Here is a 17,153-nt window from a genome sequence, read left to right on the forward strand (position 1 = left end):
CCCACCTACTTTGTTTTGCCTGATAGGCTCCGGCCCCACGCATTCGCTCATCTGAGCATCACCTCACGAAACTCGTCCTCATGCACCTCGTCGCTCATCTCGCAGAGGCTCCCGATATTATGGGCCTTTAAGAATGATTTACCGTGTGGCATTTTTTTTTTTTTTTTTTTTAGATACGGTAATAGACCAGCAATCACGTTCTCATGCTGGTGTTGCTGACCATGTGGCGACCATTCGCAGGCTGCCTCTCTTCATCGGGACACTGCCAATTCAACGAGCGCCATTTTGTTTCTTACTGACCGGCTGGCATCATATTTTATGCTCCCAATTTACGGGTTGCGTTGGGAGATTTTTTTCAGTTTGAACAGTTAATAAAGGTTCCGCTGTGGTATTTTTCTAGTGTTCTGAAGTATCCCATTTTCTAGGCCACTTTGTTCAGAAATTGCTCATTTAAAAACTCACTTGAGTTCTACATGACTGCGATAAAAATGAAGTGCTCTTTTATGTCCGAGGCTTCCAATCAATGCGCTACGTATCAAAGCGCTCACATATAGTGTCCTATTTCTATGTTAATTTGAGTTCATGCTCCACCCGGCAACAGCCACGGATATTCCGGGTTGTATTTTTAGTCTCCAAGTGGGTCATATCACTGCTTCTGCGGTCCTGTGATTACTATTGATCAGCATGGGGGGTCAACAAATACATGACTGGTTGGGTGCACATACGGTACAGTGCTGTCATGCGTGCTTCAGCCCCGCTAGGTTAGCTGTGCAAAGATGCTGCAGTCTGGCAGCTTGATGCGGCAACTTTGATACTTTGTACACACTGGATGTGCGGAGAACTGCCGGCAATGTATACACACCGCGACAACAAAAGGAGCACCGAGCAGAAACACGCATAGCATGTTTTCTCTTCAAAGGTGCGAGCAAATCCATTTCTTGCTCCAGAGACATTTTTTTTTGCTCATTAATTTTCACCTGAAATAGAAGAAACATTGCCATTATGCTGTTCAAACTAGGAAGTGTAATTTTGTTTAAAAAAACACGAATGAGACAGAAAGTTTTGAATTAGCTTAATACTGTTTTCCTGTTGTGACAACTGGCTGGTGCTCCTCTAAGATGCCATCTATGCAAATATCTAATTCCCCGAGACCAAAACTCAACTCCAGCTAAAGAATTCCTCAAGGCTATATTGCAGGACTCTTATAATGGAAAAAAAAAAAAAAACACACGAGGACAGAGAATATCGCACTTAGCTTGACTGTACGCCCACACACAAGTGCAGCAAATTGCAGATTGTTTAAAAAACACCTACGGGAAAAAAATCATCATAGCCAAATGCAGTTGTTGCATCTTTTGGATTTCATGAACTACAAATGAATTTTTTTTTTTTTAAATATGGACTTATTTAATGAACAACATGAATATTCAGGAGGTCAACAAGAGAGAGTTTTGAAACTACAACGGTGGTTCAACAGGACTACTAAAGAAGAATAAATATCTGCAACGATATTAAAAACAGGCAGTAGGAGCCGGATCATAATTCTCGATCAGTGTAAATGCAATTGTGTGAAAAAACAAACTTACCGCAACACTCACACAATGACACAACATGGAACGGACTGCGGCTGAGAAATGCTCCCTGTGAACATTTTTTTGGGCTCATTTGCACGGGTGGAAACGGTGCAGGGATTTGGGCTTGGCTCTCTTGGACAGTCCGAGTCGGATTGGGCGGGTGCACGTCCTCAGGGGCTCCGGTCTCTTGGCCTCCCATGATCGTGCTGCGCAAAAAAAAAGCATAATGTAGACGGACGACTCGGCTCTTCAAGGTTTGCATTTGTTGGATGGTGTGTATTGTAAGGGTCGCTTGAGGATATTTTCACATTCTTCCAAGGCTCTCCTGCCGAATGGAACAAATATTGCGGAGCAAAGCTTTGTATCGTGTATATTCCAGCTTCCCCGGCAATACACCATATAGGAATTGAACACGTGCACTTATTCAATTTTTCCAAATTGTTTTGCCAAAGCAGTGAGTGAACGGAGCCAACTTTCAAAAGGGGAAAACCATCATTGTGATGGGGAACAACTATCAGCACCTTTGAACGAAAGATTGTGATCACCGACTCACCGTGGCTTTGTTGCTGCGTGAGAGGCAGACCCATGAAGGACGGGGTCCACGCTGTCCTTTTCAGTTCTGTCTGATGAGTCTCTGGAAGCCACGTATTGAAAGTGAGACACAGCCAGGGATGAGTGGCTAATCCTATTTTATTTGTTATCTCTTCCTCCTCATACAATGCGCCTCCATTCACACCGGCGTTATCGTTTCCCTGCAGGTAATCGAGGAAGGGGAATGAACCTCTGAATGCTGACAAGGGGTTCCGATTTTTTTTTTTTGCCACCCTGAATAAACCTTTTAAAAAGATTTATCTTTGAAACAAGTGAGACTGAGTTCATTTTGGATTTTTTGGGAGTAGGATTAAAAAAAAAAAAAAAGTAATGAAAATCTGTTTTTGTGTTTCTCTACAAGACAAAGGAAAAATTAACCTTTGTGATTCTCTGTGGCTTGACTTGATGCTTCTTTGGACACGTGGTATGCAACTGGCACTTCCTGTTCACCTCCACGGCGGGTTATACAACAAGCCTCTGGATCTCGAACACGTATTTCGATGCTGTGGCCTTCATCCGGATCTAAAAAAATACAGTCCATGAAAACACAATTTTAAAAAATGGTCTCAATGTATCTTTTGTAAAGGTGACACAATGTCACAATGTGACAAGGACGATCCAAAGTTACTGTTTGTGTATACAGTATACCATGGCATTGAATAAAGATGAACATTTTAACTTCAAATTTCACCCAAAGAACTAAAACTAGGGTCCCAATTAAGACAAATCCTTCCAACTTGCATTTTTTAAATTTTATTTTATTTTTTTATGTGAAGTGAGGTTGATGACGTTTGTGACTTCGGCCAACATACAAAATAACTTTGAATGAGAAATGTGTGGCCGGTTAATTGGAACACTAAAAACAGTTCTTATATCAACAATGGTCCTTGAGCAACTGACTCAAAGGGAATGCTCTTAATAGTCTCGGGCCACTGAGACAGAAAAGCTCAATTGAAATGAGATGTAGTTACCTAAAGTTGAATCTCTGCGGAGAGCCAGTTCTGAACAATTGTGACATTTGTGACATTTGCTCTCGGAGACTTCACTGCACAGAATGTCCCCGCACTGCTCAGGAGACGTCCCGTTGTCACATGCGATTTCACGTTTACAGATATCAAAATACACGTTGAGTTCCTTTAAGACCAAGTCAAATTCATTTTTCATCTTGAACTCCAGGCACTGGATCGGGTCGTTGGTTGGCGGCCTCTTGTTCCCGGCATCAGTAGAAAACTCTGAAGCAATCATGTCCTCCCCTGATAAACCTTGAGTACAGTTGGTATCCGTGTTGAAATCTCCATTGGCGAAGTCCTCAACGTGACACTTAACTGGGGATTTCATGAGCCGCAGGGCCAAGCTGGCGTGCGGACAGCCGTTCCCTTGGACAGCATCATCATCATCATCATCTGTTGACAGTCGGACCTTGTGGAAGTTGTCAAAGCCCGCTGGCACCTGGGTGCACATCGCGAAAGCGGAGAATCTGTCCTGCCACTTTTGAGCCATAACGCGATCTGTGTTTTGTGGGAGGAGTCTGTGGCTTAATTCACGAGGCTCTGATTTAATGGCATCGCTGGATGAAGTCAAAAGCTCAACTCCGCGCTCCAGCATCTTCACTGTTTGTTGACATTGTGTGATGTCATGTAGCGCGGCCTCTCCTGGTGTCAATTGGCTGCCCTCTGTGAAGCCCCCCTCGAGTGTTTGCTCGCTTATGTCCACAATGCTTGGGCTATCTTGTTGCAGAGCCAGCTCATCTGATTTTATTTCACCTGTCATTATTTTGATTTCCTTTGGCTCGTCCCGTGTGCCGGCTCCAGGCAGTGAATGTTGAACATGGCGGGCCTTCAGGTCGTCACGGCTGACAGGCAAACAGCTGGAGCGCTCTTCCAAATGATGGCCCCCAATAACACCGCTTTGCTGTCTTCCATCCCCAGCTGCGGGAGGTTTTGCGGTCCTTTGTGGACTAATCCTGGGACTTGATGTCAGGTGACAGCTGCCTTCGAAGCCAGATGTGTTGTGCATTCCAAAGGAGGGAACGGAAAATGACTCACTCAATTTCTCTTTTTTGTCTTCATGCTGTTGTGCTCTGCTCCGGTTAGGAGATGGAACGGACCCATCCAAAGTGGGCTGCGATGGTCTGGCATCAGATGCGGGAGCAAGAGATATTTCCAGCTCACAGTCTATTACTGATGGAGGTAATTCTTCACCTGCGACGCTCTCAGAGTTAAAGCTATTCTCTTCAGCCGCCTTGACAGTTTTGCTCCAGAGTGCAGGCTCCATTACTCGGCGAAGGTCTGCATTATTATCTTCTTCTTCAGCAGGCTCTATGCTGATTCCCGCAGACATGTGAGTCTCTGGCGTGTGATGAACTCTTTCCCTCTGTTTTTCGGCCGCCATCTCATCATGCTCTCCATTTGCCCGTCCGAAGTTATCAATGCTTTCTGTTTCAGCTGAAATGTACATGGCCTGTGGAGCGTGGTAAGAGATAAGTAATACCTCAGTACATTCAACCGGAGAGACGGTGTTGCTTGTTCCATTATCGTTAGCTTGGTCATTTGTTTCCCTGCCGCACACAGCATGACTGTCACACATCTCCACTTTGCTTTTATCCTGTTCCAACATTATGGGAATACCGTTATCAGGTGGAGGGACAAATAATTGAAACTTCTTAATAAGACTGGGAGATTTCTCTCCCTCATCTCGTCTCACCCCCTGTTGGAAGATAGTATCGGTGAAACCCTCCTCCTTTTGATTACTCTCATCAAATGCAACAGATTGGCTACATGTCCTTGGAACAGTGTCATGTCGATTGGAGTGGGATGAGAAATAAGACTGATCTCTGACTTCCCCATCATTGGACGATTCATTTTCACAAGGTAAGGTACAATCAGTAGGCTTGTCTTCAAGTGATTTATCCAGGAGTTGATGCTGGGGATGCGTGGACATGTCAACAGTGGCGTCTTTCAAATTGCATGACCCCGATAATGGGCTTGGGCTGAGCTTGTCGATCTGATCATAAATTTTTAGATGAAGAAAGGGCCTCTCTTCACAGATGACACCGATTTCAGGTGCGTTTGAGATTGTGCCTTCAGCCTGAGGCCCGACAGATACTCGAGTGTTTTGAATTTGTGCACAAGGTTTTTTGTCCAGAATATGTCCATTTTGTTCTAAGCGTGTACGGTCTGAATCCCGGCTTGAGGCCAAAGGTGTGGCTCCAAGGGTTTGTAATGTCAAAAAATCTGGGAGGTCACACGTGCTTGTATCGTCTCTTTTCGCTCTTTTGGGGGAGAGGTGGAAGCATTTAGTCTCTGTTTCAAGGCTCGTGCTTCCATGCACGATGGAATCCATTTTGTCTGTAAGGAAACCTGTTTGAAAAAATTATAATACAGAATATGTGTTGCATACCCAAGACAAAGTCAAGAGACAACAATCTGGCATCCACTGATGGTTAGCAGCAACAATGCTGTTGAAAGAACAAATAGTTTAAGTTTTACATTCAAACAATCCTTAGAGTAAAAAGGTGTTAGCAACCAAACTGCATTTTCTTTTCACAGGTGTCAACATTTCAAATGTACGGAAGAGGATTAGGGCCAATGAAGAAAAAAAGGTTGGCAAGATTCTCACTTTTATCTCAGAATTCTAATTTAAAGTGAGAATTCTGACTTTAATCTCAGAATTCTGACCCTAATCCTCTTCCCTAATTTTGGAAAGTGTTGACCTTAACATTTGTTCAAAATTGGGTTTCTGTTTAGCTCATTGAATCATTTCTTACGTGCTACATAGAGTTCGGCGAAATGATATGAAAATGAGCTCATAAGAGAATGCTTCTACTGCATTAAAAAAAGAGTATCGCTAGCGAGCCCAAGATACTTGTGTATGCACATTGTTCCATTCAAAATAGTAATACTGTATTTCTTTATTCATTGACATTTACAGTATCCCAAAAATATACATAATAATATATATCTAATAATCGTAACTCACCCTTAAACCAACCTGATAGTTTTATTAGAAGCCCACAAGAAGAAGGCTACTTTACGACGAGTTAGCAGCTAGCTTGAAATCGCTTCTCGGTCGAGAACCAATTGAGTGGCGCCAAACTGGTGCTGAGGAAACGTGATGTCAGTGTAAAAGCAGTTTTTTAAAGGAAGCTGGTGTCATAGTCGATATCTGGTGTCCAATTGGCAATTATTTACGAAGATTTGTTGGCGAAAAGGCTGCTTCGTGCCATTTCATGTCAGGCGCAGCATCACGAAACATTAACGGCGTACACACACGCACACACATCGAGGAGATAGGCGCATCTCTCCCTCTCTCTCTCTGCGTGTCTCTTGCTCAGTGCATCACGGCAGTGTGCGTTTAGCAGCATCATCCTAAGCACCTGCACCGCTCCCGATTAGGCTCGAGTACAATACAACACACACAAAAGAAAAGACGGAGAAAAAGAACGATAGAAACCAAGAAAAGACAAGCTTTTGGCTCGACGAAGGACGCTTCTTCTTGTTCTTTTTTTTTTTTTAATAAATCGCCCTCGCAGTTTTGAACCTCTCCAGACGTGAGCTCGGACTTCCCTCAGCGACTTTTCAGGTAGGATGTCATTCATTCTTTATTTGCACAATTAATTATTGACATGCTATTATTTCATGTTCACCTGCACGATGCGACCGAATGCGTCATCCCCTCTTTCCATCGGAGTAACGGTTGGATGATGATTGCCCCACATTGACATCAAAATAACAGAACGCGTCCCCTGACCATGTTTAGTTAATGCAGGAGTTTTGCTCACAAAAATTGCCAGCAATTCTTTTCACACGTCCCGCGGTGTTCTGGATTCAACCACAAAAGTGACGAGAATGCTCGACTAGCGCTCTAAAGGATTAGAAATCGTATCCCGTCATGATAGCCATAATCTGCAAGTTGCAACTCTGTGTGGTTACGTTCGTGCGCGTGCGACACTGGGATGAAGATGGAGACCAATTGTTTTCCAGAACCTACATCACTCCATCTGCCACTTTTTTTTTTGTTGACCACACCTCCTCATCTTCTTTCATAATGATGGCACTCTTGCTCAGCCTGCATGCTGACAAGACATAAAGATCCGCACAGCACTCACGCCCACGCACAAGTGCATGAAACATATGTTTCAAATGCACCGTCAGCCCACATTGTCCAAGCTGAGTTTCCTCTCCTGCCGGGGCTCCTTCTCAAGGTCATCCCCTGGAAGCGAATGATGGTAAGGGAGACGGTGTTATGTAATAGCCATCCCACCGCCCGACTGTGGGGCCGGTCTGCTGCACGTTGTTCACGAGGGATGTTAGAGCAACCTTATGTCTTCGTATCCGCATACATGCTGACGACAGTACGTCATCGTCTTTTTGTCTATTCTCAAGGGTTAGGAACACAAAAGGTTATTTAGTCCTGAGTCATTGTCGTCGGCTCTTCTGCATTTCTCATTGACTTGGACTCAAAAGCCCATTTTCATAGCTCAAATAAATAGAGAATTGTGAACATTATGGACAGTCGTAAATGACCGAATACGCCTCTCAGGAATCATTTTTGGTCACTTTGACGAGTTAAAATGGACACCACATGACTCAACTCCAGTATGGGATGATTAGTCTTGTAGTCTTGGTCATGAACGAGTTTTAGATTTTTAAAATGTAAAATTCATCATCGAAATGAAATGAGGAAAGTGTCTGGAAATTCACGAGAAATGTTCCTCGTTTGCAACCTTAATCCCTATTGTGCATTCAAGACGTTGCTTGAATACCTCCATAATCCGAACGCACTAGCAGTGAGCAGCTCATCACTCGTTAGGAGGCATTTCAATTGTCTGCTTTTTGTTTCCCACACGACGTACAAACCAATTAAGAACTTATCCGGTTAAACGGCAAACAGCAGCCGTGATTCAGCTCTGACGCCTGCGTTGTGAATGAAGAGGAAAGTGAGTGTGCGCGTATAAGTGTGCGTATGCGTTTGCGCGGCGCCTGAAAAAAAAAAAGTGTATTTGCTGGCGCAGTTCGTCACATCTTGCCGAGGGTTGTTTTAATATGAACACCGACAAGACGAGGAATCATGTGTTAGAGGCATCGAAACAATGAACCGAGATGACTGACACCCCCCCCCCCCCCAGTAAACAGTAGAACCTCTCAGGACCTTGTTTGGAATGATCTGTTGCAAAATCAAAAACATTAATATGACTTGACGGTAGTACAAGATGAATATGATCTGTGGGGGGGGGGGGGAATCTGCAGTCGCTAATTGGAGAAAAACAATCGTGGCTTACGAGGTGTCAGTCATTTGTTGTTCGCCCGCAGCCACAACCCAGAGGCCTCCTGGGAAAATAAAACTTTCAACAGATAGCATTTAGTGCGACAGTTTCCAAATCAGGGGCTTTTCTCGGGTCATAAGAGGTCAGCACGAGGCAACGTTTGGTGCCCCGACGTTGTGTGCACCCGCGGCTCCCTCTTTCATCGATCAATTTAGAATGATATTATATCACTTGCATGGAATTGATTGTTGATAGTCTTGCAACTACTGTGGCACAATCGATCGCACGGCCAACACAGGCGACGTGGATTCAGTCGCAACGAGACACAAAAGAACACAAATCCATACAGACTATTTGTGAAATTTATGTGAAATGGTTCCGCTTTGTGCACACAACATTGACAATATTCAAGAAGTTACTACTGGGCTGCAATTTTATGCAACTGGAATTGGGTCCATCACTGAGGTACACCATGACGTTGATGATTCGGATTACTGCTGCTGATAAATTACATTGACATTAAAGTCCTCAAACCATATTTCTTCATATTAGTGTCTTCAGATCATGTCTTGCCATCATTTGTTGTATTTCTTTTTTTTTTTTTAATTTAATTATCCTAACTTGAAAACCAAGCTGTCAAGGATTGGACCGAAAATCCGAGTTGAAATTGCACTTCTGACTGAACGGATTTCTGAGTGCCGTCTTCTAAAAATGAAACAAACTATCAAATAAAACGATCAAAGAAAAGCGAGAAAAGCTGGACGTCTCACCGCTGACCTCACTATTAATAAACACAAACTCAGCCGGGGACTATATTCAAACGTGTTTCTGCCTCCTCTGAGAACAAACACAGTTTTTTTTTTTTTAACTTTGGTGACACGAACAGAGTTTTCCAGAAATCATTTTTCACAACGGATGAGTCACTCTTTCTATTTTGGTGATCAGAGATGATGTTTTGTGTGTGCGTGTGCACGCGCAGGCAAAATGGGGAAACAGAACAGCAAGCTGACCCCCGAGGTGATGGAAGATCTGGTGAAGAACACGGAATTCAATGAACATGAGCTGAAGCAGTGGTACAAGGGTTTCCTGAAGGACTGCCCCACCGGCCGTCTTAACCTCGAGGAATTCCAGCAGCTCTATGTCAAGGTGACTCACACAGATCGAGGTCATATTGCTCATCCAGGTTTCCACCGTCATCACGTGATCAACTAAAAATCACGTCATTGACCCTGACTGATCACATGATCGGTTTGGGACATCCCCCGTCCAAAAATGCATGCCATTTATCCTTACGCTCATTTCGCCACCACTCCTGCTCAGCACAAAGGACACAATACGGGAAGAATGATCATTCTGTTAATTATAAATTGGGGATATTAGATAAGCCTGGTCCCATTCGCCGCCGCTGTATCCGGGCAGAAAACCAACCAGTGATGAGGCAGACATCACATAGGCTTCCGCTCACGTTAATATGGAGCCTACCGTATCTCATCAAGCAGCGGGTGTGAATTATTCAATGACTTAATTTCCTTTTGGCAACATGAGAAAATAACAACTCACAAGTTCCTTCGAGAAAAAAAACGAATGCTATTTGTTCACTAGCGGGGGGGCTTTGCTGAGGAAACTCATTTGTATGGAGTAAGAAATGTCAAGTTACAATTTTCACAAGTGAATTCAAGCACGAGAAAAAGAATGGCGTGCAAATGCAGAGTGAGATGACGTTTGCCTTGAATCGCATGATGTACAATTCTTCGGAGTTCAGATGTCAGCCTGCATTGTGTGGAGAGCAAGAATAAGCATTAATCTTTTATAGCCGGTGCCAGGAAATGCCAGAGGGTGCTGCAGTTACATAAGAGCCTCCTGCACGGGGGCACTGAGGTCACAAGTGCGCTTCCTTTAAATGCCAATAGAGCTCACGCATCAGCTCCCAACCAGAAAAGAAAGAGACAACTTTTGCTGCAAGGCCTTCGAGCTTTCAATTGAAAAAGTCCCAGCACAGTATCAGACACCACCTGAAATTTCCACTTTGCTCCATCGATCTAAAAAAAAAAAAAAACACCCAAAATCGATACTAAATAGAAGAAACGATTGGCGACATCCCCACGAAAACTCTGACGCGGACTTGAGCGGTCCTGTACGTTAGAGGGAAAATCCCATAATTGACGCACTCTATTGTGTTTCTAGGCAACAGTGAATCCTCGATAGGACTTTATTTCAATCCAGCAAGTCGATAAGTGGAAAAACGGTCTGCATTGACCTCACATAAACAGGACTCATTGTTCCTGTGAAGAGTGACTGCATGTGTGTGTGTGTGTGGTTAGGGGGGCGGGGGGATGAAGTGGTTCGGGATCATCATTAGGGGTTTAAACTATTAATATAATAATAAAGGCAGTGGGCGGCCCAGTAGTACAGTGGTTAGCACGTCGGCTTCACAGTGCAGAGGTACCGGGTTCGATTCCAGCTCCGGCCTCCCTGTGTGGAGTTTACATGTTCTCCCCGGGCCTGCGTGGGTTTTCTCCGGGTGCTCCGGTTTCCTCCCACATTCCAAAAACATGCGTGGCAGGCTGATTGAACACTATAAATTGTCCCTTGGTGTGAGTGTGAGTGCGAATGGTTGTTCGTTTCTGTGTGCCCTGCGATTGGCTGGCAACCGATTCAGGGTGTCCCCCGCCTACTGCCCGAAGACTGCTGGGATAGGCTCCAGCACCCCCCGCGACCCTAGTGAGGATCAAGCGGCTCGGAAGATGAATGAATGAATAAATGTGTGAAATTTCACATCCCAGACACACATTTTGTTTCGATAAAGGCAGTTCTGAACAACTGAAAGGAAAGAGTCAATGATATTAGTAATGTTCTAATTCCGTAGCGCGGAAATTAGCATAGGTTCTCTGCGATGAGGAAGGAGAAGTGTTCTTACAAACGGTTGAATGGCTGCATGCCACAAAATGATTTGCGCATGAAATGATGTGATAACGTGCCGGTCGATGGCACAGAATGGAAAAACTTTGAAGGACTTACGCAGTGGCACCGGCGCAGCCAAAAATGGATGGGCGGCTTGGGGTGGCAATTAATTCAACTGAGGCGCTTCCACGTCAGCGTGTGAAATTTCACATCCCAGACACACATTTTGTTTCGATGACATGCCCAACCGAGAACCTCAGATTGCCCAAATGTACTTTCCATTGATATCCTCCTCCATTTTTTTCTCTCCTCACTCACTCACATGTCACATCATGGCGGAGGCGTTTGTGTGGCTCGTGACCTTTGTCACCTCTATGGCCCGAGCTGGTGTGCGGCTCCTTTTTGGATGTCCAACAGAAGACTCAAGTTCTCCAATTAACCTCGCATACGGTAGCTTAGCTCAACCTCAAACTGTAATGAATGTTTTTATCGTTACAATCTAGCTGCAACTCACTTCCAGTGAGTAAATAATGCAGCCACATCATGGCCATCCAGCAAAAGCAGGATACGAGGTTGCGTGTCACTGTTGCATCACATCACACGCTTACGCATGAATTCTCAGTCGGCCCCTCTCTCGCTTTTCTCTCCTCTCTTGGCGTTGCCGCCTTTTGTGCCGGAATATGCGCGAGAAGGTTGCGGGCTGATGGGAAAAAAGGCGGTCTCACCTCCCTCGCGGTCGCGTATGCTGCCGAGCAGACTGCGTCACAACGAACGGAGAGTAAAACCCCCCGGGTTCACCTGCCAAAGCTGGCAGCCGAGCCGTGAGTCACGCTCTGCTCGTTTATAGAACGCAGTCATCACATTCGGAGGCAGGAAACTGTGACGGTGTCAATATTGCGCACCTTTGTCTGGTTGTTATCTTAATAAATGCAAAAAAAAAAACGTCGGGCGTGTCGTGTCTGCAGAATCCGAGCGCACCGGAGTGGAATTGTGCGTTTGCACCAGCGTCGGTTTGTGTCGACGTTGGCGTACGGAGCCTTGGAAGCGGTGGCAACAATAGCATTTTTTAGCCTCAGCCTTGCATGTCACCGAGGGTTTTACGTAAGAGGCAACGCAGGCTCCGTTCCCTCTCACGCGGACTCACTCGAACACACACACAATCACACAGTGTAAATATCCCCCGCCGTGGATGATGCATATTCTGTCTTCCTTCCCGTGCTCTGTCCCTCCCGCGCGAAAAGAAAATAAAGCGATCTCAACCGTGAGCGCGGTCGGCCTGCGGTGCTGCTGGCTATACACCAAACGCGGGCTTCACTGCACCCGACAATCTTAGCAAAAGGAGGCATGAGACAAAGGGATTTTTTTTTTTTTTGTTACGCAGCCCTCTGGCCAAACACAAGACTGACAAGGAGCAGAGGAAACAACCGAGAGTTGGACTGTGGTTTATATTGCAGAGCAACAAAGACAAAGTACATACCTTTTCATTCATTCATTCATCTTCCGAGCCGCTTGATCCTCACTAGGGTCGCGGGGGGTGCTGGAGCCTATCCTAGCTGTCTTCGGGCAGTAGGCGGGGGACACCCTGAATCGGTTGCCAGCCAATCGCAGGGCACACAGAAACAAACAACCATTTGCACTCAGACTCACACCTAGGGACAATTTAGAGTGTTCAATCACCCTGCCATGCATGTTTTTGGAATGTGGGAGGAAACCGGAGCACCCGGAGAAAACCCACGCGGGCCCGGGGAGAACATGCAAACTCCACACAGGGAGGCCGGAGCTGGAATCGAACCCGGTACCTCTGCACTGTGAAGCCGACGTGCTAACCACTGGACTACCGGGCCGCCCATTATGATTATTACAGTATTATTATTATTATCAGATTTGGAAACGGCACCCAAAAAAAAGATCGCTAAATGTTTACTTGCATCTGTGGTGTGTTTTTGGAATGTGGGAGGAAACCGGAGCACCCGGAGAAAACCCACGCAGGCCCGGGGAGAACATGCAAACTCCACACAGGGACAGGGAGGCCGGAGCTGGAATCGAACCCGGTACCTCTGCACTGTGAAGCCCACGTGCTAACCACTGGACTACCGGGCCGCCCAAAGTACATACCTCTGACGTTTAACTTTTGTTGCTTACCTTTCGGCTTTGACAGGATAGCAGGTAGTATTTCTGGACAGTTACTTGAAAGGGGCTCTGGATATTCGCCCCGTTTTCTCCATCATCTCATGGAGGGCGTTTCATCGGTAAATTTGCCCAACTATTTGTGAAGAGGATGGGGGGGGGGGGTAGCCTTGCTGCCGCACCTGAAATTCAATTTTGTTTCAATCATCATCCATGTAAAGCGGGTTCAAGAACCAAGGTCGTCACATGTTCCTTTCCACTTTTAATAACGGATTTCAAAAGCGTCCTTAATTTAATGACCACATTCAAGCAAGCGGGGGAAGATCAAAGACAATGCATTCATTTCTGCAAGACGAGCACGCTGAAATTGGAGATAGTTTTCATTTGTGAGGGGATTTAAACCAAAAAAAATCTATTTATTTATTTGACAATCTGGCTCCATTCGATCCTTTTTAGTTCCCAGATAACCGCCGTGGAATATAATCCAGTTACATGCAATCTGCAACTCCCCAAACTGCAACAGAATGCGCATAGAATAACTAAATCGCCCCCCCTTTGAAATCCTGACCCTTGCGAGCTCATCACTGGAAGCTTTTAAGCTGCAAGATGTCTGTCCAGCTTAGCTGTTATCTGAGAAGCGGCAAGCAAACAGAAATGTAGATCGGGGGGGGGGGGGGGTGGTGGCTGCTGAGGGGGTGTTATTTTCAACCCAAACTTGCTTAAATCCTTTTCTCACTTCCCGATGAGCTCATCGCGGATTGAATCATGCATCCGTTTTGTTTTTTTTTTCTCGACGTCGCATCCGGTCTGTGAGAAATGGCTTTCGGTGAAGCGCCACTCGTCAAGTGTCGCCTCCTTTGCCTCCCTCTGCCAATCAGAGTGTTTGGATGAGCACCAGTGCCAGCTTGCGGCCTGATTAGAGAGGCTTTAATGTTCTGCTTAACAACAGCGCGCGTATGTGTTGTCAAGAGCGGCCCCGCGCCAGGCTCGTACTCTCCACTGCTGTTAGCTCTCATCGAAGACAGCCGTGTCCTCACAAACTCTGGCATTTGACTTGTAAGCCCGACATTTATTTATCCACACCAACGATACATGGCCTTCTTCGATCGTAACAGTAATACACACCTCCGCCTCTTTTTTGCCTTCTAGTTCTTCCCTTACGGCGACGCATCCAAGTTTGCCCAGCACGCCTTTCGGACCTTCGACAAGAACGGCGATGGCACCATCGACTTCAGAGAGTTCATCTGCGCGTTGTCCATTACATCGCGGGGCAGTTTTGAGCAGAAGCTTAACTGGGCCTTCAACATGTATGACCTGGATGGAGATGGCAAGATAACACGGGTGGAGATGCTGGAGATCATCGAGGTAGAAAGTCTCCTTCACACTTTTGCGTGCAGAAGCTATCTTTGTACTCCCATTCTTTGACTGTGTCATCGATGAATTGTGCATGAAACAAACTTGGAATGAGAATAATGTAATAATAATAAGTATATAAATAATATAAATAATTCATTCATTCATCTTCCGAGCCGCTTGATCCTCACTAGGGTCGCGGGGGGTGCTGGAGCCTATCCCAGCTGTCTTCGGGCAGTAGGCGGGGGACACCCTGAATCGGTTGCCAGCCAATCGCAGGGCACACAGAAACAAACAACCATTCGCACTCACACTCACACCCAGGGACAATTTAGAGTGTTCAATCAGCCTGCCACGCAATGTTTTTGGAATGTGGGAGGAAACCGGAGCACCCGAAGAAAAGCCACGCAGGCCCGGGGAGAACATGCAAACTCCACACAGGGAGGCCGGAGCTGGAATCGAACCCGGTACCTCTGCACTGTGAAGCCAACCTGCTAACCACTGGACTACCGGGCCGCCCAATATAAATAATAAGTAATAATAATTTTTAAAAAAAAGACAATATATGGCAACAGCTCTGATCGCAAGCAGCAAACGCAGACTGCTAACAACTTCCGGTGGTGCAGATCATGCGCCGCCGTAGGTTAAACGTATTCTTTTTTTTTTTTTGTGTGTGTGTGAAAATGAACCTAATCGGATGCTTAGGGTGCAGTGTGTACTAGCACAATATATATAAATCAATAACACACGCACACAGATACACAAACCTTTTTTTTTCCCTCATTGACCTCGACACCCCGCGCAATCGACTGGTTGGGCACCGTACAGCAAGGTTACAAGCGGAGCATAATAAACTAAATTGTGCAGTGGCACGAGAAGACACGCTCAGTTACCGAGTGTGCTTGCCTCCACTAAAATACTGAAATCACCTCATCTTCCCTCAGTTTTGTTCTTTGCCATGGAGACATTGTGTGCAACGACGGAGTCACGGACAATGAGACGCGAATGCTTAAACAAAGGGAGCCCGTCGGTATGAGTCATCATATTCGCCCGTTGGGTATCTTGGATCTTGCTGGCCAATTCACACATTTCCTTCCAGCCTGAGGCTTTTTTTTTTTTTTTTTTTTGTGTCTGTGAGCTCCAAAAACAAGCAAGAGCAAAATAAGGGAAGGTGTGAACCGTTCACTGGGAGTTTTCATTGGCCTGTACCGCCCCCTAGAGAATGGAGGCGTAACAGCTGGTGTTCATCAAAAAATGGCATCAGAGGGACAACCTTCACCAAGGTTGGGCAATTGAAGCAATGGAGGGGCAGACACGGTTTTCATCAGGGGTATTTTGAATGCCAAAAGATGGCACTTTTTCGATTGGAACATATTCTTCTCAACACATTCTTGTAGCTTCACATCAAACAATTCTCCACAAATGTGGAATATCTTACCTCTCCGAATTTGATGACATCATCAGTCACGCCCTCCGTTTCGCTGAGGTGCCTTTTTTTTTTTGCCCGCCTTTCAAGATCTCAATCAATCAAAGTCCGAACACCATTTGAATTACTTATACCTGAAAGACAAAGTAAGTACAAACAAAGTATTCGCTATTCAACACTTGCTACACAACTGTGCAGAAACGCAAGTAGGCCTATTTGTAGACGAGCAATTCATAAAGAACAGTTTCCATCATGTCTCCATTAACTGAATTATTAATTACAGAGAGCAGCACTGAACGTGGAGTCGGCCTCCTTACATCTCCCTCCTTGCAGGCAATCTACAAGATGGTGGGCACGGTGATCATGATGAAAATGAACGAGGACGGGCTGACGCCCCAGCAGCGGGTGGATAGGATCTTTTCCAAGATGGATAAGAACAACGACGACCAGATCTCGCTGGAGGAGTTCAAAGAGGCGGCCAAGAGCGACCCGTCCATCGTATTACTCCTGCAGTGCGACCTCCAGAAATAAGGTGAACGGCGAGCGGAGCAAACCAACCCCCGACACGACGCCACCGCCGCCACGGACTGCACAGAAAGAATTTCATGTTCCATTCAGTTTGCAGCTATTTCCACTGAACAACAACAGAAAAAAAAATTTGCTTGGACTATCTTTCAATGGATCTCGCTTCTTGTGTTTGAAACACTCGTGTGCATGAGAATGTCATTTGCTTCAACAAAAAATAAACACACAATGCAATCACACACACACACACAATGCAATGACACACACACACGCAACACACAATATGCCACTGTATATGAATACCACGCACAAGTAATAAAGATATATAAATATATATTTAAATTATTTAAAGATCAGATGCCAAAATGTGAAGTGTGCAATGTTTTATTCT

General features: G+C 45.4%; 3 protein-coding genes across 5 annotated transcripts in view; 1 reads left to right on the forward strand and 2 right to left on the reverse strand.

Moving 5' to 3' along the window:
- Positions 1 to 2,687, reverse strand: part of fam49a (family with sequence similarity 49 member A) — a 30,672-nt gene extending 27,985 nt beyond the window's left edge. For 2 of the 3 annotated variants that reach the window (XM_052052350.1, XM_052052348.1), the window contains exons 1-3: positions 2,544 to 2,687; positions 2,128 to 2,208; positions 1,587 to 1,780 (exon numbers count right to left, since the gene is read on the reverse strand). In XM_052052350.1, the coding sequence (XP_051908310.1) occupies positions 1,587 to 1,773 (187 nt within the window). In that variant the 5' untranslated portion in view covers positions 1,774 to 1,780; positions 2,128 to 2,208; positions 2,544 to 2,687. Of the gene's footprint in view, positions 1 to 1,586; positions 1,781 to 2,127; positions 2,263 to 2,543 lie in introns of those variants that run through there. The other variant, XM_052052349.1, reaches the window with a different exon arrangement.
- LOC127592655 (uncharacterized) lies at positions 2,628 to 6,457 on the reverse strand. Its single transcript, XM_052053594.1, has 4 exons — positions 6,144 to 6,457; positions 4,347 to 5,524; positions 3,309 to 3,614; positions 2,628 to 2,687 (listed from the first exon to the last, which is right to left on the reverse strand). Exons 2-4 carry the CDS (start codon positions 5,505 to 5,507, stop codon positions 2,628 to 2,630), a joined length of 1,527 nt encoding a protein of 508 aa, XP_051909554.1. The 5' UTR covers positions 5,508 to 5,524; positions 6,144 to 6,457.
- A 111-nt stretch (positions 6,458 to 6,568) lies between these two features.
- Positions 6,569 to 17,128, forward strand: vsnl1a (visinin-like 1a). Its single transcript, XM_052052387.1, has 4 exons — positions 6,569 to 6,746; positions 9,410 to 9,576; positions 14,608 to 14,823; positions 16,571 to 17,128. The coding sequence occupies exons 2-4, from the start codon at positions 9,415 to 9,417 to the stop codon at positions 16,766 to 16,768; spliced, it is 576 nt and encodes a 191-aa protein (XP_051908347.1). The 5' UTR covers positions 6,569 to 6,746; positions 9,410 to 9,414; the 3' UTR covers positions 16,769 to 17,128.
- The last annotated feature ends 25 nt before the right edge of the window (positions 17,129 to 17,153 follow it).

This window comes from Hippocampus zosterae, chromosome 19, assembly GCF_025434085.1.
Source record: "Hippocampus zosterae strain Florida chromosome 19, ASM2543408v3, whole genome shotgun sequence".
NCBI classification, from domain to species: Eukaryota; Metazoa; Chordata; class Actinopteri; order Syngnathiformes; family Syngnathidae; genus Hippocampus; species Hippocampus zosterae.